This window comes from Branchiostoma lanceolatum, chromosome 5 (genome assembly GCF_035083965.1).
Source record: "Branchiostoma lanceolatum isolate klBraLanc5 chromosome 5, klBraLanc5.hap2, whole genome shotgun sequence".
In the NCBI taxonomy this organism is placed as follows: domain Eukaryota; kingdom Metazoa; phylum Chordata; class Leptocardii; order Amphioxiformes; family Branchiostomatidae; genus Branchiostoma; species Branchiostoma lanceolatum.
The window spans coordinates 24,935,399-24,958,499 of record NC_089726.1 but is presented as its reverse complement, the minus strand read 5'-3'; the positions used below and the strand labels follow the sequence as shown (position 1 = coordinate 24,958,499).

The following is a 23,101-nucleotide window of genomic DNA, read 5'->3' as shown; positions in this document are numbered from 1 at the left end:
TTGTCATGTTTTGCAACGCGAGTGTGCGAGGCCTAGGATTCAACACGCACGCGACTGTGCATGAAATCGCAGGATTTTTTTCCTGTACGCACACACCGGAGCCGGAAAACTTCCTACCCGCGCAAGTTTTAACGGACGTGCACAGACTGGGAAAGAACCGGAAATCTGCATTTTAATGCATTGACATTTAATATATACAGCCTTTGATGGTGGCTTTGTGTCTAGAGCAGTGACCATGGATATGTTAAAGGCCTTTGACAATGTTTGCTCACGAACTTGCCACTTGCATTACCTCCGGCAAGTTTCATCCTATCATTCAGTCTTTCTTGTCTTGCAGATCTACGGTTGCTGTTAACGACCAGGTGTCAGAATCTCACAGCATCAATGCCGGTTTACCCCCAAGGGAGCCTGTGATAGCGAAAAAGCGTTAAAGATAAAGAAAATGATCCGCGGTTTTCCAGTCACTTGCGCTCCATTCAGAACTTTCTCAGCAAGCCCACATTTTGCCACTTCTACGGAAGCAAATCACCCTTTCTTCTTCCATTTTCCACCTCCTACAAGGACGATCTTGCTGAAAGCTTCTTTCCCAAAACTCGATCGCTTTAAAAAAAAGCTTTCTCGTGATTGTTTCCCTGTTGGGTACAATCTTGAATTTGCAAGTCAATGATGAACAAACATTTGTAAGCACAGTCCAGTACAACAACCCAAAACATATTAGTTGCCCCACTGCCTTCAAAAAAGAAGTCAAACCCAACCATAGTCAACCTTAGTTAACTTAGAACTTTGACAGTAGTCTAGATAACTATTTTTAATTCCCATGTATTCCCATGTACTTGTTTGTCTGCAATTAGCCTTCGGGCATGAACTTGCAATAAAGTTATTAACTTATGAACCTTGTTTTTCGGTGAAATGCTTAACATGCATATATTGATAAATCAACGAATCGATAAATCAATGTATACTACTAAATCAGAATATGTTTGGAAATGTTTTTAAGTAAATTAAAGCCTTTACTGTCTGGGCCAGGTGGTAGGCTGTATTGCTTCACATTGAGTTGTTCAACAGTCATCCAATCGATTCCTTTTTTATACGCAAATGGTGCCTGATAGGGTTCAAACGGACCAAATATTGATTTTCTCATAAACAAATTTACGATGTTTATTTGTGTCATTATTAAACATATACTGTTTCATTAATCTTTGAATATCTTATTTATATATTCATCCATAAATGCTGTTGTCAAAAAACAATTTTCATTATCAAACTGTATGCAGAAAATAAAAATCCGCATTTTACTCTAAAAAGCATTACTACCTCCATGTGAAACTCTATCACCCATGCTGTATGAACATATGAAGCTTATGTTTATATCTTGATTAGAATTTTCAGGGTAGCCATCGTAATTTTAGTAATTTTTAACCATGAAAAAGGTTCTATCTTAGGGTATCCGTCGGTGTAGTGATCAAAAAGTCAGTCTTCGGCCTTCCTCAAAACATCATGGGACAGAGATTTCTCTTACACTATTACAATTTTTTTCAACGTAGTCCCGTCTACCTTCAATACACTTGGTCCAACGATGTTCCAGTATTGCTATTCCCTCCAGGACGTACGTAGTATATTGGGCCTCTAGAAATACAACAACAGCATGCATGACGTCATCGACAGTCTCGAAACCGCCACGTTAGTAAGAATTCAGTTAAGAAAACAGGTGAAAGGCCGACGGTGCCAGCTCAGGTGAATAGGTAGAATGGGACAATAGTCCAGTCATATTTGGTTTCTGCCACCAATAACACATGTGCTGTGTGGACAGCTGCAGGTGCATTGTCCTGGAAAAACAGCTCACCAGCTGGGAGCGTTCCTCTCCTTTTCTTTCTCATTGCTGCTTTCAATTGTCGTAGTTCTGAAGCATAGTACTCTCATTTCATAGTTTGATCATTTTGCAATTAAAATGATCATACTGGCTCTATCGCTGTCCCGGAACACAAAGGCTAGATTAATAATACTCATTTGAACTCCTCGGTGGCCGCGAACCCTGTGTCAATTTTTTTACTCCAGTCTGTAAATTCTGGATTAAAGTTGTTAAGTTGCGGGTCATCTTTGGTTACAAAGCTTTTCAGGAAGTTGGCTGGATTTGACTGGAAACAGGCCAAAAGTGTAATTGAATCTTCGAAAATGTCCAACTTCTGATGACTGGTCAACATTAGGAGATGCCTACCTTGCAGACAGCTTGCGCATGTTTCAAGATTGGCAGAATTAAGTCAATGGACTACATCTAAGGACCCAGGGATAAACAATGTAGTCAAAATAACACGGAACTCCCCAATCTGAGGCAGGATTCGATCTACTCTTATATATGGCATTTTGTAGTTTTAGCGGCCAAGATGCAGATATGTTGAATCCAGCTTGTTCTTTCTGCATTATTTTCTGTTTCTTTTGAGTCGGCGGAAGGGGCACCACAAATATTGCACCTCGCCAGATATATCAAGGTTATATTCCAAGGAATATAGGCCAAGGTGTAAAGTCTATCTTACAGACTCTACCTTCCTTGTTTTCCAAACAAACAGTTTTTTTATAGTACCAGGTCCTGCCTTAGTCTGTGACGTTGTTTTTATCATATATTTCTTCATAAACTAAAAAAAAAAAATGAATGCATGCCCAGTGCACATTTGGCTGAAAAATCCCCAAAAAGTATTACAAAGAACTCTGCTTCACACCCTCCAGGGTTCCAGGTAGTAGGTCACCTGTCCCCTTGGCATCCCTCATACAAAATGTTTCCACCAGCAAATAAGCAAACAATGGGGGGAAATTCGGTGAAAATCGTGGTCAAAGGTGGTTGCTATGTGCTGCTAGGGCAGCCAACACCATATCAAGAAGTCAAATATCTGGCAGAAGAAATGTCCACAATTTTGAAAAAGGAATATGACATGCTCTTGTCGAAAGTTGTTGTTTCCCTCTTCAATAACACTCTTATCCCAAAGACTCTTACAATCATTAGAAGAAGACTTCAGGAGGCCAGAGAATTGAAGAACTGGACCAACCTAGAGTTAGAGGACATTTTAGAACTGTTGTATGTTATAGTCACAAATACATAATTTAGTTTCAGGGGCAAATTTACCAACAGAAGTTTGAAGCGACCTACTTATGAAGTGGTACGGAAATGGAAAAGGTACGTTGACGATGTAATGGATGTCGTACGGATATTTATAGGGGTGGAAGCATTACTCCAGTCAGAAGCTCAAATGATGGTGTCTGGCAAACAACGAAACGTAAACAGGTGATATTAAATTGGTGTGTAAAAAGAATCTTTAATATCCTGTCTTGCCCAAGTATTCATGGATTTATTTTGGAGCCATCGTCTTATTTTATGTAGATATTCAATAACAGCACTAAACCGTTTCGTGTTCATTTTGTGATTTTCTTCATACCTGCTGAAGGGGCGCTACGTGCTTATTAATGAATATCAAAATTTGCACTTTAGGTGATATAGTAAACAGTTATACCCCCAGAATGGGAGTCACATCCATTGTTTCCAGGTGAGGCCGAGGACGTTTTGATCACCCACCGCATACTATACTTACTTTGGACAAATATAGGAATAAAGCATGTCTAAGTGGTTCTTAATGACATCGCTGTGAGGATGTACATTGTGTTCATGCCATTGGCATAAAGACATATCCCAAACGTCAAAAATTGTAATGTTTAAATCACCAAGTATGTCTCTAGTCTCCAGAAGCAGTTGATACGCGTACCAGTTGCTATTGTCTCGTAGGTGAGAAAATGTGACATGACCTCGAGTGTTACTTGATCGTATGAAGATTTTTGTATCAGGATACCGACTATGGTGATGTTCAATAGCATGTCGGATACCATGCAGTCGTGAACGAAAAGTTTCTTTAGGCTCTGCGCAAAAGTGCGCCCATAAACCCAATATAATCAACACATCTGGACCACCAACTATGTTCTTTATCTCGTCTGCTGTAAAACTGAATACGTTCATAGGACGTGGTGGTGGGCCGCTGATTGGAAAATGGTGGAATCTATAATGAATGTTTATGTTGTTCGATGTGTTGGTTGTCACTGTGGGGCCGAGGAATTTGAGGGCTGTGTTTGGGTTGTCCTCGATGTTGATGGTTTTTGCTAGGTCACTGTACCACTGGCGTAGGGTAGAGTCCCCCTGGAGGTAGATAGTTTTGTTCCGAAGACAACGGATGGCTGCTTCCCTGTCGAACCCTCGCTGAGCCCGGCAACGGAGGGAATACCAGGTGCCGTTGTACCAGTGGCCTTCTGATGGTGGTTCGGGAAGACAAGGTCTGCATTGTGGGAGGCCTATGCCATCTGCCCCTTTATCTAAAATTTATTGAAATGATATATTTAGTACAAAATACGTTCTGTTCATATGTTTTATACATAGATAATGTATTGTCTGCAAATTGACATTCATTGCTTTTTACTTATGGTCATACGATATCGCTTGGTGAAGAAAATGTGAATTCATCTTAACCCTATCTAGACTGAGCTTGTATGATCACCAACTTTAATATCGGTCATGTACATGTAGACCTTAATCGCGCCTGTCAATTTCGTATCATTCGCATGTAATATGACGAAATCATGACCTCGTTGATGTGCTTTTATTGGGTAAACTAATATGAACAGGGACTTCACGCAACACATACTTGTATTGAACAAACAAAAAGTTGTATTACTGTTATCAAAGTCTGCCAAAAGCAGAGAAAGTATATGCAGCTATCCCCCGGTGTCCTCCATCGTGGATCGGAAATCTTGACATTTAAACTTTTTTTGGCAATTTATAACCCCAAAACGCAATCAAATAGCCGAGAAACGTTAATCTGAATGTTTTTTTTTGTTTATGAAATACCTTGCAGTGACGAATTTGAAAGGGAAAAGAATACTAATTGTATAATTAGACTTCTTGGATTTGACCGATTTGGACGTCCTCAGATTAGCACAACTCATGAATACTAAATCATGAAAGTTACATTTAATTTCCTTTGATGTTAATAATGTAGGAAACACGTGTGGTTGATCAAGAAAACCTTGAAACCTTATTTTTTTAAAGAAAATGTTACTTTCAGAAACCTGTTGTCATGGCAACACAAATATGATGAACTTATAATACTTTTATTCCAAAATTCCTGACACACCGATTCTATGAAAATTGCCGAATTTGGTAGTCAAAGCGCACCTCGTTCTGCATTTATGAAATATCAACGTTCGCATGGGCACTTTTAGCCCCCCCCCCCGTCTAGATAGGGTTGATGATAACTGAATCATAATTTATGAATTATTTGCAATGTATGTTGACTAAAGAATAAAGAAATACGATTGAGTATTTAACATATAAATACGTTTGGACATATAGTTTCGTGTACAGTATCATTTTTTGGTCGGAGAAAAAAGTGTTCAATTGGTTTGTTTGTGTTCATATCTTACAACTTCAAAGACATTCTTTTCGAGGTTGGCCAATTTTTGTGGAAGCTAGTCTCTAAGACCCGATATGATTGGGCATTGAATACTGCGTAATTTAAAGGTATTTCTTATCCACTAACTCAAATATTTAAACATTGCTATCATAACGCACACAAAAAACTTGTTGCTTATTAAGAATAAGATACCGACTTTGTGAGAATAAATGAAACATTTTGGTGTCAAACGCAGGTTATACTAATTGTGCATAAATTATGATAAGAGGAAAATAAATGCTAATTTTTAAAAATCAAAACATGTCTGACAAATATCTGCTCGTACAGCAAGTCGACAAAATTCAAGTTACCACTAACATCACCGGAGGAAGTATTTAAGGTGACAGAGCCGAGAACTCAAATTCTGCTTCAAGAGAGCAGTTGGTCAGTCAGGCAGGGATAAGGCCAGGTCCAAGGAGGAAGTGAGCCTCAGCAGTGACAATTTTCAACGCAAGAAGCAGGCTGAAACATAGAGATAGTGTGGTTCTAGCAGCCCGATGTAGGAGAGGGCTCGGAGCAGGAAGGTTCGGAGCAGGAAGGTTCGGAGCAGGAAGGTTCGGAGCAGGAAGGTAAGGTAGACAGAGATTTGGCACTGCTGGCCCAAGAGAAAGGAGAATAATGATACAGAAATAAGTTAGACATCAGGAAAAAGAAGTCCGGAGCTTACACAAGATGGGTTAGAGAGTAATATGGATTAAACTTATGTACAGGGAACCCCTGACAACAAGATTCCTAGCTAAAATCTTTACATAAGCTTTTTATTCTACCAGCAGTTGCCAACCTGAAGAGATTGGGACAGAAGGAAAGAGATACGTTTGGGCTCTGCGGAAAAAAAATAACTAGCGTTTCCTACATATATTTATCGACAAATATCAGACCAGACTTGGTTCTACTTTCCAGATGGTCGGCACAGTTGGAACTTATAGACCCCTGGAAAGACAGGATAGAGGGTGCACATGAACAGAAAGCACTTAAGTACCAGTTACTAGTAAACAACTGCCGAGAAAAGGGATGGAGAACGCGGTGCCTCCCAGTAGACGTTGGATGCAAAGTGTTTATTTTGGGCAGTTACTATGCAGAACATCGAGATTGCAAAGAATTGTAGTAAGGAAGAGAAGAGAAGTGATATTTGCAGCTGAAGACGACGAGTGTGTAGTAGACGACTCTCTGTATGAAAAGCTCCCTGACGACTGGAAACGGGGCATCATCCTACTGTTCTTGAAAAGAAAGGGAGACCAGATGGTATGCAGCCACCACAGAGGCAACACTTTACTGTCCATCCAGGGTAAGCTGTTCACCCGAACTCTACTCACTAGAGCCACCCCAGCCATCTGGAGCAGACGTCGCCTACAACAGGCAGGCTTCATGCCGAACCGCTCCACTACCGACCACATTTCTGCACTTCGTCTTGCCATTGTGAAGGCCCGCAAGTTCAAGAAAGACAGGTACCTCTATATCGCATTCATCGACCTCAGAGCTACGTTCGACACTGTGGACCACGCTTCCCTCCTGAAGATCCTGAGACTGCTTGGAGCCCCAGAGAAGACAATCACCCTCTTCCAACAACTGTACAACACTGCAGAGAGCTGCGTCAGAGTGAACGGCAAGGAGTCGGAATGGTTCACCATCAACAGCGGAGTCCGCAAGGGATGCGTGGCTGCACCAGACCTTTTCAACTGTGTCATAGACTACCTGATGACCAAGGTCTGCGAACGCGTTCCTGGGGTGTCCTTTTTGCAGTACAACCTGGTAGACCTGGAGTACGCCGATGACACAACCCCGTTGGCTGATGATCTGGTCCGACCCCAAGAAGGTCTCACAATGTGAGGAGGCCAAGAAGCTCGGACTTAGCATCAACTGGACTAAAACCGAGTTAATGCACTACGGGGAAGTCCCTGATCCTGAACCTCTCATCTTCAATCTCTGCACAGTCAACTTTGTCTCTTCATTCAAGGATCTCGGATCCACACTCACCAAGACCGGTGGCGTAAAACCCGATACCAATCAACGACCACTCTGGCGACATCGCCACATCACACGACAGACCAGACTTCGTGTCTACAACTCCTCTGTCATGTCGGTCCCCCTGTACAGCTCTGAAACCTGGCCCCTGAAAAGCATCCTGGAAGCCCGTCTCGACGGCTTCGACAGCAGAGCCCTATGGAGAATCACCAGCATACGATGGCATGAGCGTGTCAGCAACAGGGAACTTCGGGAGTTGACCAATCAACCTACTGCCTCGTGCCTCGCAGCGATGAGACGGATCAGGTGGTATGGACATGTTTTTCGTCTCCCACCAGAGCACCCCACCCGAGCAATGCTGGACTTCAACCCCAAACTGGCAGGCTGGCGGCGGCGACGGTGGGCTCCCCGCAACCGCTGGTTGGACGTAGTGGCCCGTGACCTGAAGAACACCAACCTCACGCTCCCCCGAGCACAGCAGATGGCAGAGAACAAATGCAGATGGGGAAGTCTTGTGACACTAGTTGGCTCTACGCACCACGTGCAAGAGGATGAGTGAGTGAGTGAGTGAGTGAGTGACTAGGACAGTATGGTTTTAGGAGTGATATAGTTTTGTGAAATAAAAGGACACTAAAACTGTTGGAATAGGAGGAGCAATGTACATTTTTAGAGCAAAATGGGGTTCTCATTTACTACATAAAGTATGATAATGGTCATTAATCTTTGCACCAGCAATTATGCAATTGTTCTTCATAAATCATTGAAACAGTGCAAGCACACCAATTACAGAAAGATCCACTAGTAATACATTTATGAGTAAAACAAAATGTTGTCCGCTTGGACCGCATACGGCAGGATTCGTCGCAACAATATATCGGTTGGATAAGGGTTGAATACCTCTTTCCTTTACAATCACACTGATATTAGCTGGAACCTCCACTCTGTCTCTGTAATAGGAGAGAAAATGTGTACTAAGATACATGAAAAAAATCAAACAGTTTTGCTTGCCATCCAATTTTGAATGTCTAGCATTATAAATAACAATCTGCCTAACCTTTCAACTCTGATTCCATGATTTGAGAAAACGTGGCAAGACATTATTCTAGAGAGAGTTAGGTACGCAAGACATCGAGTTGTTCAATCAGGGTTTGTTACTTGTATGGCTTTTATTTCTGAAAAAATACGTCAACCTTCTTTCAATATCAATATAATCATTATCCCAGAATGAAATTCTCTTTGTTTAGTCGCCGCTGTCAAGTCCTACCTACCCATAACAATTTATCACTACGCTAATTAGAACCCGGATGTCCCTTTCGTTAAGGTAAATGGGGCCTTTAAAGATATAAAAATAGTTTCTTTAGTTGTGCAAATTCTCGTTATGAGTATTGTGGCAAACATTTTTGACAAAGTAGCCGTACAGGCTTTTTATGAGTCACAAAACCGCTTGGCAAGTTCATGTAATTTGGCATTCCCAACGGCACCGCATCTGGGCACTGTGATTACCCAGGGCATATTTGTTCTGAGTCAAACACTCTAACCGTTGCGCCACACCCATGACAGCCTATTCAATTAGTATCTTAAAAGTGACATAAGTATACCCTTCAAGCAATGCCTTCTCCTCGTCCGTAAACACGTCATCAACTCCAAGGGACTTGTTCCGATCCTGCCTGCACTCGACCGGAACCACACATGGAGTATTCTTCGGTTGACGACAGATCCACGTGACGTTTATATCTTGTCTCGAAAAATCACAGATGTTCTTACTATAGTCCACCTTCTCGTTTTGGTTGAACGTGCAGCTAGTCCACTCGGTATTGTTAGACTTCATATCAAAAAATCGGCAAGAGAAGAAACGTCTTATCTTCTGGCTACGACTTCTTTTTAGGACGTTTACTGCCTCGCTGGAGTGGACAAGTCTGACGGTGGCAGTCACCAAGCCAGACCAACCGACAACAAATCTTGCGACGTAGGTTCCGTTCCCGTAGTCGGAAATACGACCAGCGGTGCTAGCCTGCACCGGATATATACTTGACAGCTTGGTGATAAAAAAGTCTCCGCCGGTAGTTTTCGGACGTGATAATGCATCTCTAGCTACTATTTTAATCAACAGCTCATCTCCTACTTTGTAGACAGGCTTACGGTTCAAAATATGAGCAACGGTTTTTTCAGAGGAGGTGGGGAGGCTACTCTGGACAGCGTTATTACCTAAAACTATGTTTTGTCGTTCAGGTTTCTTCGGAGGATTCCGATTGGAAATTAATTTGATTTTTTGTTTTGATATAAGCACGTTTTCTTGCCTTCCACCATTGTGTCGATTGTTCTGATTGGGTATCGCTTCGTCGTTTTCCTTCGAGATGGTTTGTTGTTCAGCTGTACTGAAGGCAGCATTGTTATCTATATTCTGTCCCTGCTTTTCATCATTGTTGTCATTTGTAATCGTGTCGTGTCGTCCAGCCAAGCGCGGTGAAATCTCATTGAGTAGAATTTTGTTCACTTTACCGTCAAAGATTGTGGGTTTCTGTAAAAGAATTAGAATTTTTAACATGCTTCAATTTGAAGAATACTAGTGCTATGAATAACTCTTGAACTACTCTTTGAATTTTTTTGCGAAAAGGCATCCTACTTTAACCCTATCCAGACGGGGGGGGGGGGCTAAAAGTGCCCGCGCCAACTTTGACATCCAATAAATGCCGAACGACATACGCCAGGACTACCAAACTTGGTGACTTTTCCTAAAATTTAGTTGGTAACAATATTATGAAAACTGTATAAGTTTATCATTTTTCATGTTGCCATAGCAACAGGTTTCTAAAAGGCATTTTATGCAAAAATCACTACTTTTTTTTAAACAATGATATTTCTTAGTATTTCTTGCTCAACCACACTAGTTTTCCGACATGTATAGCATCATATGTAATAAGATATAAATTTCATGATCTAATCTTCATAATTAATGCTAATTTGATGACGTTATCGGTCCAAATCCAAGATGGCGGACCATTACACTATTTTAGGTATCAACAGGCTTTTTCGCCTTCAAAATCGTCACTACGTGGCATTTTCTTCACCAGAAACGTTTAGATTAATTTAGTGTTTTTAAAAATTTCAAAATGGCCTATCCAAGATGGCGGATCCCAAGGGGTCGATAACAACACGTGACGTCATCTTATGACGTCATTTTGACGTCAACGTAGGGACGATTTACGTAATATGTCTTGGTATACCTTAAAATCAACAATACATACAATTTTGTTTAATATCTTTAGACTTTACGGGATTTCCCTATTTAGCCGATAAAATCACATGAATTGCGTCATAATTACGTCATAATACGTCATAACGTCACCAAAATTCTTTGAATTATAAAACTTTACATGAACATGACTCTCTACAAATTTTGGAAGGATACATCATACCGTTCAGAAGTTATGGGCAATAAGCCCCCCCCCCCCTCCTCCCCAGTCCCAGATATCCCAAAAAAGGCCAGTCTGGATAAGGGTTAAAATCAGGCACATGGAATATAATACGTGTTATATTTTATACTTTATGAGTTAGACCGTTTTTATGCTAACGGATGCCATCCTCTGGGAACCCCAAAACTTATGGGAGCGTGCAGCAAATAAAAAAATTTTTTTTTTCAATTGAAGTGGTCAGAAAGCAGCTACTTAGTACAATTAATTAAAACCCTATCCAGACTGGGGGGGGGGCTAAAAGTGCCCGCGCCAACTTTGACATCGTATTACTGCCAAACGATATATGCTAGGACTACCAAATTTGGTGACTTTACCTAAAATTTTGTTGGCAACAATTTTATAACAATGGTTTAAGTTTATCAGTTTTCATGTTGCCATGGCAACGGGTTTCTGACTGGCATTTTATGCAAAAATTATTAATTATTTGAAAACAATGATATTTCTCCGGTTTTCTTGCACAACTACACTAGTTTTCCTACAAGTATAACATTATATGTTATTAGATGTAACTTTCCTGATTTAATATTCATAATTTATGCTAATTTGATGACGTAATCAGTCAAAATCCAAGATGGCGGACAATATCACCATTTCAGGTATCAGCAGGCTTTTTCGCCTTTAAAATCGCACCATAACGTCATAGCATGGAAATTTGTGAAACGTGCAACGTGTAACATCAAAACTCAACGAAATTTGACTAGAAACGGTAACTTGAATTTTTTTTTTTTGGTAAAAACATACTAGGTAATGACCGATTTGAAGCGGAAAAGCCTGTTTATACCTTAAAAAAATTGCAAAAATTGAATGGCCTACCCAGCTGCTAGAAAATTCAATAAAAAGATAAACTATATAATGGTCGCCATCCTGAATTTTGACCGATGACGTCATCGAAATAGCATAATTTATGAATATTAAATCAAGAAAGTTACATTAAATTACACATGATGTTAATAATATAGGAAAAAAGTGTGGTTGAACAAAAATATTTGAAACCTCATTTTTTAAGCCAAAATGTAGGGAAACTTGTAAAATATGACGGTATAAAAACCCTATGCCATGGCAACACGAAAATATTAAACTTATATCATTATTATGCAATTGTTGCCAACTAAATTCCAAAAAATTAACCAAGTTTGGTTAATCTAGGACACGCCGTTCATCAGTTATACGGCGTCAAAGTTAACCTTTTCCAAGAAACACATGTTATGCCAAACCTGCCAATTTGGTGGAGAAAAATAATAGATAGACAGATAGATAGATAGATAGATAGAAAGATAGATAGATAGATAGATAGATAGATACATAGATAGATAGATAGATAGATAGATAGATAGATAGATAGATAGATAGATAGATAGATAGATAGATAAACGAACTATGTTGCAGATAAATAAACACTGTTGTAAAATTGTTAAATGACTTACATTTTTTATGGACAGCAGTACAAGTAAAAGTACTAGTATCGGCGTTCCTCTCACAAACAAAGTCTTAGCCCCCATCGTAGGATCCGTGTGTGTATAGAACGAAATAGTCTTCTTTTTGTCTGCAAGAAATATAGACTTATGTAATAGAGGCAAGTTACATACTGGGTATGGAGTTCCTGTCCTTTAGCACATGCTAAATGTATACATGCGAAGAATATAAATGTAATGAGCACCAGACCTGCTTATGCGAGTGGGACACATAAAAAAAGTGCCTAGATCACCCTACTGAAAGTGAAACACCCAACTCAGGATTTTTCCTTCTGAAAGTGGCCGGTGTACGAGGGTAACATTAAACTTGAATCAGCACAACACATCAATATGAAAGCCAATGTTATTCTTAGTTCAACCCAGGGTTAAGGTGGCTTGCTGTTGAGTACATCCTCATGGTTCTCGACAGTTTTGCTACGGGGCCATTCTTCCACCAGGGTCTAGGAAATGTCACTAAATGGAGAATGGGGTCCCTATACCTTAACGGATGACGTTTCCTGAGTGATCAGTCTGTTTTTGTGGGGGCTTTGGGGGGGGGGGGGTACTCTAGCTGTTACATCGGCCCAGAGCATGACGCTGACTTTTCACAATGCCGAGTTGCGGCACTGAACTGAGTGTTTTACACTAGCGGGCTGACTTTGGCACATTTTTGACACATGTCAAACCACTAACGTATCCAGGCAAGGCTGTGTATAATAAGTTGGCTATCATTGGAACGTAAACTACACAAGCTTTCCAATGATACATAATAGATTGAAATTGATAAAGAAACAACGGAAATATGATCAAAGTAAAGTTCTTTTTGTGCCAAGTTCATATTTATATATAATAAAAATAGATAGATAGATGGATGGATAGATAGATGGATGGATGGATAGATGGATAGATAGATAGATAGATGGATAGATAGATAGATAGATTGATTTGTAAAATATGCCACTTCAGTTGGATGTCATTGGGTTCAGATTACAGCATACAAAACATTAATACAAAACAAATCTGTTGTACTATCGGCGTTTGACGCCCTATGTCGAATAACGTCCATAGGGGGCACAATCCAAATGATGCCACGACAACGCAATTTTATTCATCTACCACACAATACAGTTTTCGCCAAACTGTCAAGTGTGTTTACAACTTTTCTCGTACTACTGTAAACCAGAACGTGATTTATGGGAACGCGGATGAATTATGTCTTGCCCACCCCCCTCCTCCCCGCAAGAGTAAGTAGTTCTGTTCTATCGGTAAGCAGTAAACAGTGCAAGGATGTCCCCGCTACTGCTAACCTTTAGAAACAAGCCTTGTTGTTGTTGATAAACGTTTAAAAAAACGAAGCGCCCCATTACACAGAACCAAGGTATTGACGCTCAATCCAAGACTTACGAACACGTAATGTAAATATGGCAAGAGAACCGACTGGACAACACTTAATACTGCTGAACCTGAAAGTTGTAAGGAAACAGTCAATGAATGCAAAACGACAACGCACAAGCTAATATTCAGCCCACATATCAACAAGCTATCTGATGCTTTCTGATAATGCACAGGTAAGGTATCAATTTATCGCGATTTTAAAGTCCATTACGCAACTTTTTTTTTTCAATATCCTAGTGTTCAGGTACACAAAGCGAGATAGCGTAGCGACAAAAATCGAATGCCATCATAATGAAAAAGGTAACATCTCATAAACTGGAAACACAGAAAAAGGACACGCCTTGCCACCGATTAAAGACTCGTCTTCAACCACCAACTAAACCTTCCTGTCAGCATGACGTGTTAACCCTCAAACACCCGAGAGGGGTCATTTTTGACCGAAGCCGTGGATTTTGAACATGTTTGATGGTTGAAAAAAAATAATTCCGTGACTTTGGCAGTAGACATTTTTTCTGACCTCTCACAATTTTCTAGGGAGATGGGCACAATACTGTTGACGTTATGTAGGAAAGTCTGTGTTGAGTAAAAATGACCCCAGCAAAAATAATGTGCTGTTTTTGAGACCTGCCCTCTGTAACTCCCGAACTACTGATTGTATGGACACCAATTTTTCAGAGGATGATGCACATGTGATTTAGTGTTACAATAAAAAATTTCATGTCATAATGACGTAATATGACGTCATTATGACGTAATTTTATGTGATTCTATCCGCCATCTTAGATTTTGACGGATGTCGTCATCAAATCAGCATAAAATATCAATGTTGAATCATAAAAGTAACATTGGATTACATAAGATAATAAAATGTACAAAAGTACATTTGGCGTACCAACAAAGCCTCGAAACGTCATTGTTTGAACTTAAATTAGCAGATTTTGTAAAATATGCCTGTCAAAAATCCGTCACAATTTCATCAAAAATGTTGTCTCAGCATGAGAAACTAATGACTCAAACATTGTATCGACCAGGCCGGGAGAGTTTGTACAGACAGAAACCTCGATCAATTTCTAATAAAGATACGCCTGAACGGTACCATTGGTGATTGAAAAACACGTGGGTAAAATAATGTAAAAAAATACACGAATAAGACCTGCAAGTGTGTTTTCTAAAGAAACCAGAACATGGCGTCAGTTTGTAAACAAAGGAAAATCCAGTTCTGCTCTGAAACAATAACACTCTGATCTCTCCTGTATTTCCCCAGCAGTTGATTTACTCATGCGTATTTTTATACGACGTACATCTCCTTTGTTTAGAAATGCACCATTTTCTACCAGTCAAAGCTGCCAGGAAGTTTTTAGTGTCAGCACAAGCCGACACATTCGGCACATCAAATGCTGGCGTGTGCGCTGCTACCACGCGTATTGAATTACGGTCTTTAGACCGCGTTCTATTACAAAAATGACGAGAAGGATTTTGTTATAAGAAAGAATGAGTTTTTGAATCGGAAAACGTAGGTTTTGATTATTGAGTCGCTGTGTAGCACAGCGCCAGACACGTCGGTACACCAGTTCTTGTCAAACACGCAAATGTATCAAGGTGAGTGCTACGTTTTGGGGTCTCAGTATGTGGTAAACTTCAATGGATTTGTTTACAATGAAAATATTCGACTTCATCTATGAACTATTCGAATTCTATTTGTTAGTTTTTAGTGTCTGTGTGTTTAATAAAGTAATGTACGGAGTAAAGGTCGGGGTTATGTTTATCATATCGGCGGGTTCTGCGGCGTCTCTGGCGGTTGCGCTTACAATCTAGAACCCTCGGCCGGGAATTACGGTGAGTTAATGCGGAAACTGCGATTTCTTTATGGTCTTAGTTTGGGCGTTCTGTGTGGTAGGATAGACAAAAAAAATTATAGCTAAGAAAGAATTGAAACAGTGGTGTCAGAATGAAACTTGAGCGTGGGAATGATTGAAATGAAAGCTGGGGTATTGTTAATGTGTTAACCAGAAAACAATAGGGGCGGAGACAATGCGTGCATTTGAAAAGGACAAGTTCGCGGGCAAAATCGTGCTCGGCTTGGTGCAACCAAAACAAATCTAGTTCCCGCCTGCAAAGGCGTGAACCAATCAGCTACTGTTACCAGTAGTGACAGGGGTGATTGACATCGATTCCTCATCAATATGCATGCTTTACAAGTGAGGAAAAATCAAGTCATTTTTGACCACCGTGCTGCTCTGTGTGAGCTGCAAGTCCGGGATAAGCGAACAGTAGATCTCTGATCAGGGCTTCCCTTACCTCTGTTTTGGCCTTGAGGCGGTTGAGGTTGAAGAGTCTGCCGTCGGATCTTGTGCGGAGGTAAATTCCTTCTGTTCCTGTTCCAAAGGCCTGCTTCAGGAGCAGGGCAAAGAAGATCCCGAACAGCGTGGGGGCCAGAACGCAACCTTGTTTTACACCGCCGCGTATGTCAAATGGCTCAGATAGGTTGCCACTGTACATTGTAAAATCAAAAATTAGCGACTATTTCCAAATATGGCTCTAAGAAACCGGTTGCCATAGCAACATGAAAACATTAATACGATATTTCATTAAACTAAAATTGTTGCCAACGAAATTTTAGCAAAGGTGACCAAGTTTGGTTGTTCTAGCGTAAGACGTTCAGATGCTATATGATATCAAGTGTTGGCGCAGGCTTTAAAAGAGCCCGCTTGCAATTGTCTGAATAGCGTTAGTTGCAAAAGATGATGTTCCTATTTTGCATAAATTATGATAATGAGCAGAAATTATTCACACCTAATCATGTAAAACTGTCCCTTGTAGATTACTTAAACTGTACATATATACAAACCACAAAAATAGTCACCAATAAAGCTATATTTGTAGAAAACATTGTTGGGTCAGTTTTGACCCCATACGGTAAGATTAGTCGTAAAAAAGCTACGGTGGTTTGAAGGTTAAAAAAAATCCGTGAATAGCATCCAAATATTTCCACTTGAATATGTGTATTTCTACCAATTCTATCAATGTGACCAAAATACATGACAATGGCATTGCACCATCCTAATCTATTCCCATTTAAAAGTTTATGACGAGAACAGGATCTAATGTTACTATCAAAAATCTGATGGCGTCAAAATTATTTTCTCACTACTCAGATACTACCAGAAACTAGGAGAAAAAGTCATACATATTGAAGATGTTTACTTGGAAGTTCTTCTGAAGTATGAAGACACCCCGCTAGGGGGGGCCTTTAGACCAGCAAAACCCCAGCTCCGTAATATCTACCTAGACGCGCTGGGATACCATAGTCACCATTATAGCACATCGACTAGGTCCAACATTAAAAGTTTAAAACCGTTAAACGCCGAATGATATAAATGGCTTGTTGTTGTTTTTGCTTCAGTGAAAAAAAACCAAATTGTTAGTCAACTATTTCCTTGCTCACGCTTAGAAGTGCCTATCACACTAAAATGCAATCTATAAATGTTTCTGATTTTTTTTCTTTACTCAACTTCTGAGAGAAACAAACTTAAGGTAGATATAGATTATACAAATAAAGACCTACGTTGAATTATCTAGAAGGCAATTTAAAATGTGTGTATTTGTCTTGCATAAACCACTGATTGTAATACCAAGCGGGAGTAAAGCATCACTGTATACCTTCAATGGATTGTGAAGACAGTTATTACGCAGTCACCTAAAACTATTTAATTTTTTTTTTAAATTTAATATCTGATATTGTAGTTATAGATTAAAAAGGATCAAGGCCTTAAACTTATTTTGCAAAATGGATACTAATGATCTGGATTTTAATAATTACTTGGAAATTTAACGGCTGCGTCAGTGTCTGCCTTTGGTTTTGAGTGTGGATTTCTATTCTAGTTTAAACCTGCTTATTTCAGATCAAATACATGTTATCGTCATGAAATCATATTCTACTCATTTGAAAATATGTAACGCTTATATGTAACGGTTAGTCAATTCCATAACCCGGCAATTCGAATTGCAAAACAAGTCTGCTTGTAGGCTAGACCATTGGCTAACTAATATAAAAGACCCTTAAAGTAAAAATTGACAAATTTGATATACAACCTGCAATCCATATTGGATAACATCAAGCTTGATTTCGAAACTAAAATTGAAAAGCTTTGGAAGAGGCCTTTGAATTCCAAACTAATTGTAGATCTATTAAAAGACATCGAATACTCCTGGTATGTAAAAGCCCGTTACTTAATTCAACAAGAAATAAAACGATCACTACATAAAAATAAAGACAAACTATAAAAATGAATGATTAAGACAGCTGAATTTTAGTACAAAATGGGGCTAAGAGAACCAGAGAAAGCAGAGAGAAGATAGGGATCATGGATAAAGAACATTTTCCAAATTTGATTGATGAAAACCTAGATAATTACCATATGTTCAGCTTTAAGCAAGGAGAAACTGATCTGGAAGACTATATCAAAAAAGTCATATGGTGCATACCAACAAAGTCCTTTTTTTAATATAAAAGAAAAAAAGGTTGCCGAAGAGATTAACATTTTGTCCTCTGCAGAAAGTGGGGATAGAAAATAACCCATCCTTACAGAATATGTGAAATACTATGAACAATTCTACCAGGAGGATAAAAACGGACAGAAAATTCTGAGATACACTCATTACAAAAAAAAAGAAATGCAAGGAAGCTCAACTGAACTAAGGTTTCCCAAGGATAATTCAGCTATCACTTGGGGTCCTGAGTAAAAATGGACATAAGTCGGCCAAACACATTTCAAAACGTCTCAAATTTGCAGGGAAGTGAGATTAGATTTATGTTGTTGCGTCTAAGTACATTTTATATTGTTATGTTACATCCATATGTTTATTTTATTAAAATGATAATACCGTTTTTTTTTGGTAGAAAATGTTATGAGCAGAACCATTCCTGAGGTTAAAAACGTGTAGTTTTTTGTGTAAACCTTCCAACATTTACCTTTAACCAGAAACTGGGTCCTTATATCAATACTACCTACCCTTCTTCTGAAAAATCATAATTTGTCTATATTATTGATAGATTTTTTTGACAGTTCTTTCATAACTGGCTTCTATCAAACCATCGGAATCATTTTACAATACTTTCGCCAGACTTTTGTGTACAGCAGGACATGGTCATTCATATAACTTAATTTTTTTCCTTCCTAAAAGGTTACTATGGTCCTTTACAACGGTTTAAAGTTTGTACTATAAAATTTACCAGGCGAGGCACATTTTCCTCACTTTCTCCCATCAATCAACTTGACAGCCTGATCACTTATGCTATTTAGCACCTCTTTGTGAAACAATTATAAGTAATCTGCATTTGCATCAGGGCTCGAGCAGCTTGTGTTTCATTCATTGTTATGCGTAGGTTGGTGTGTCAGGATTGTCTAGCGGCTGTTTTCACCGGACCATACTACAATGTTAACCAAAATGAATGTTCACCAACGTTCACCAAACACACAAAATGACATAAAAATGACAGTTGGCTTGCTTATGCAACGTCACATTTTCATGAATAAAAGTTCAAACATCTCTTTTACTTCTTAGCCGTCAAAGTGTATGTTACCCGTACTTGTGTAGACAATAAATGATCTATGGCAATCAGAATCATTGAATTCTCGAAAGTTTATTCTGATAATAGCAGGGAGACCTAAAACACCCTCACGGCCTCACTAAATGAAGTATACATTATAAAACTACGTTTGGGTGTTTGCCGCGCGGGGGACTGAATTCGGCAACGTACTGTGTAAAAAGTGCACTTATATATTTGATGTAGGGGTATGAAATTTTGGATGTGAATCGATCGGTAATTATTGTAAGTTTGCAGTGTAGGCTTCTTTATGCTAGCCTCCTTCGCAGACTTCTTGGAACGGCGGCGTATATATTTGGGGGAGGGGGGTGACGCGATCACCATGGATGCAAAGGCGGTCGTCCCTCGGCGACATAATCCCGGCGGCGAAAGTCCCTTGCCGGCATTAGAGAACTCTGGCCCGTGTAAGAAATCGCGTCACCCCCCTCCCCCAAATATATACGCCGCCGTTTCAGGAAGTCTGCGAAGGAGGCTATCTTTATGTCTAGTGTATCTGTAACAATTTGAATCGATGATACCGAGCTGAAAGTTAAAAAAAAAAGTTCATTTTAAGTGGTACATTTGTGGGTTACACCTCATTCAAATAACAAACATTAGTTTGTCTATCGTATATTTAAAATTTTAGTCGACTGTTTGTCGCCTAACGTGTCACCCCCTTAGGCAGAGATATTCACCTTGTTATATATCATCAGACTACGTCGGTCGGAGTTTTGTCTTCACTATAATGTACGTCATTTAAATCAGTATGGCTATGCAAAATAATCATGGCAAGATCAGGCTGATCCAAAATCACTCTCACAGAACACAAGAGCAGCCAATTTGTTACCTCCAATATGTATTGTGATTTACTCGACGCCTTCTGTATAAACTATCAGGCATGAAATCGTTATAGGTGGTCGAATCAAATCTATCTACACTAAGAATAAACAAGGAAAACAAGTAAAAATGTTCCTTCAATCAGATTCACCTTGATGTTTATGATTAAAACACTGTCACGCATTTTGAAACAAAGGAACTTGGTTCAACCCAAGCGCTGATTTTAGAGGGATTTTTCATGTACACGGTACATGCAAGGACATTATAATACGTTTTCGCTACCTTCTTATAATTTGCGTCCCAGTGTAATATTTGTGAAACATCTGTGAATGGGGAAGCTTGTTTGCGATCAAGAATAAAATGAAACATTATTGACATGGACCGTGTACAGATGACATGCATAGCTATTTGATGATATCCCCAGACAAGCTACAGACAGATGTGTATTGGGCTGTCTGCTATCACTGTGTTCATGCAAGGAGGATATAAAACCTCCTTGGTTCATGAACTAAACAAATGGCCATCTGTTGCATTTTCAACTGTCATTTCCTTTTACATGTCTTTCTGATAGATATGAAACACGCACATGTACACAGCTCATATTGCCGATATAAATTGTGTGGATTTTACTGCAATTTAGCTCAAAGTCTTGTCATTTCCCTTGACTGTTTGTTCGGCCATCTTGGAAACAGAGTCCCGGGAGGTGCGCCAATTATCTCACCAGGAGAAATTAGCGCGCGATTCGGATGCAGAATAGGGGCGGGACCGGAGGGCGGAACACGGCACTCAAACTACTGCATATTTACAAGCGACAGGCTCGCACTTGGTTCATTACAATACTAAATTGCCTAATCACCATATTCAAATGAGGTATTTGGTGAGAATAGCATGGACAACCCGTGGGTAACCTTAGTTGCGCTGAGAGCCTTTTTCTTCTATGGAGGATAATATAAGCCCCTACCTAAATGGTATTCACTCCGAGTTCTTAAATTTGCTTTCCCATTACAGGCTAAAGGTAGTATCTAGTAAACCTTAAAGGAATTATATATATATATATATATAAGAAAAAAATACCGGCACAACCTTGACAATTAGAGACCAATCAGTCTTCTTAACACTCACTATAAAACCTTTGTGTTCGCCAACACAATATCTATACAAATTAGTAACCAATGACCAAACTGCTTATCCGAAGAGTAAGTTCATTTCGCAAAATGAAAAACTAAGTATTGATGTATGACAAACCCTAAATATCCTTAGAGCAGTGATCTTCCTGGATTTTACTTAAGTCTTTGATTCTTTTATTAGGAAATGTTTGGGAAAAGTTAAACAAAAATAGAATTTTGACCTTATTCATTTATGCAATGAAATGTGTGTTTAATTATCACATCAGCAGCACCTTTATCCCCTACAGAAATGTAAACGTCGCTAGGGCGCCATATCATTTCTCTTTATACTCACTGTTGAAATTGTGGCTGTACTTGGGACATACTAATGCGAAACCCTATAGGTCCAATTCATTATCAAACATCACGTGGGAAAAACTGTGGACAACACACAGACATGTCAAGACAGCGGAATTAAGTTACAAACTCTTACACCAGACATTGCCATGTACGCACACTCCCATATAAATGGAACACAAAAGATGAAACATTTTATCCAAGATGTACACTATGTAACAGAGGGAGTATAGACTTATATGAATACATGTTCGTTGATTTTGACATGTAATTCAAAAGCAGAATTCTGTTTCCTTTTTTTAACATATCTTAAATATGTTTTTTCTTCGAATCATGAAATCGCGAAAATTAATCTAATCAGACCAAGATTTTTCCAATTTTTCTTTACAAAGTAACTTTGTAAGAATATTTATATATGGATCACAATCGATGCTACAAAGTATAAAGAGGATATGATCCATTTGTCCTTTCTTCGATTTAAATTAAAATCGAAATAAGAATTCTATATTTCATAGCACTTACAAAAATAAAAGTAAAGATACGCAAACTTTCAAAAGTATCTAGTAACCTAACCTGACCAGAATGGAAAAGCAATATTACCCACGGTATAAACATCCTATCCTCAACACAACACCGAATGTGGTTTGAGAGGAAATAAATGGAATCTTACCTTTAATAACCCCGTGTTCTCATCACATCAGAATTTAATGTTGCCATGTTAGTACATTTTTGCCTTCCCCATGCGATCACACATTTTGGTGAACCGGTATATTTCGGTGTATTTTTATGCCTCTAAATTAATCCGTCATCGTAGTTCGACGAATCATTACCAGTACGTGTACTTCCAAATTAATTCAGTAAATAAACGAAGTGCAGGAACGGACAATCTATGTGTATCGAGCTCATTCTTTACCACACTGGCCTCATTCGAAATTTGGAGCGTACCTATCAAACAAAATGCTATATTTGTGGTATCGTGGCTTTCCTATAATCAAACTGTGAGAAAAGTAAGGACACGAACGTACCTTGAGGAAAAGGTCTTCCAAACATGTAAGCACCTCATAGCAGTTCGCTATGTACAGACAAACTACTGTTGTAATGTGACGGTTGCTGGCCTTTAACATTGCTGTGACGTTACCTTTCGGCAGACAATAGTCTCATTATAATGTCGCGTCATCGAATCGTGAAAAGCACGCCAACCCCCCTGATCAAAACATTGTGATTTAACAGCTATTTTCTATGACTTATATGGTCACATCGTTGCATATTAAGAAACTTTTGAGAAATAATAATTATCATGTTTGTTAAAGGCATAATGTTTCGAAGGATGACTCGAAAGTTTACAGCTGGGCCACATAGACTGTGTGAATAAGACTGTGATTGTGGTTATTCATCCTTCTGGAAAGTTCTGGGTGGAGTAGACTGACATTTCACGGTTGCCTAAATGCGC

General features: G+C 39.2%; 1 protein-coding gene across 2 annotated transcripts; it reads right to left on the bottom strand.

Moving 5' to 3' along the window:
- Positions 1 to 782: 782 nt before the first annotated feature.
- LOC136435822 (NXPE family member 3-like) lies at positions 783 to 23,101 on the bottom strand. 2 transcript variants are annotated; one of them, XM_066429537.1, is made up of 6 exons: positions 22,677 to 23,101; positions 16,063 to 16,255; positions 12,343 to 12,461; positions 9,044 to 9,963; positions 8,343 to 8,392; positions 783 to 4,347 (listed from the first exon to the last, which is right to left on the bottom strand). In XM_066429537.1, the coding sequence occupies exons 3-6, from the start codon at positions 12,415 to 12,417 to the stop codon at positions 3,575 to 3,577; spliced, it is 1,818 nt and encodes a 605-aa protein (XP_066285634.1). In that variant the 5' UTR covers positions 12,418 to 12,461; positions 16,063 to 16,255; positions 22,677 to 23,101; the 3' UTR covers positions 783 to 3,574. The 2 variants fall into 2 exon arrangements, with proteins under 2 accessions (XP_066285634.1, XP_066285633.1); XM_066429536.1 differs by lacking the exon at positions 16,063 to 16,255.

What these genes read in the sequence shown, in the direction of transcription:
- LOC136435822 (XM_066429536.1), bottom strand. Translation starts at nt 22,701, where the DNA reads ATGTTTGGAAGACCTTTTCCTCAAG. An exon ending in TGGAAGACCTTTTCCTCAAG is followed by an intron (nt 12,462 to 22,676) that starts GTACGTTCGTGT and finishes TATTTCTTGCAG; the next exon opens with ACAAAAAGAAGACTATTTCG. An exon ending in GAGAAGGCATTGCTTGAAGG is followed by an intron (nt 8,393 to 9,043) that starts GTATACTTATGT and finishes CTCCTATTACAG; the next exon opens with AGACAGAGTGGAGGTTCCAG.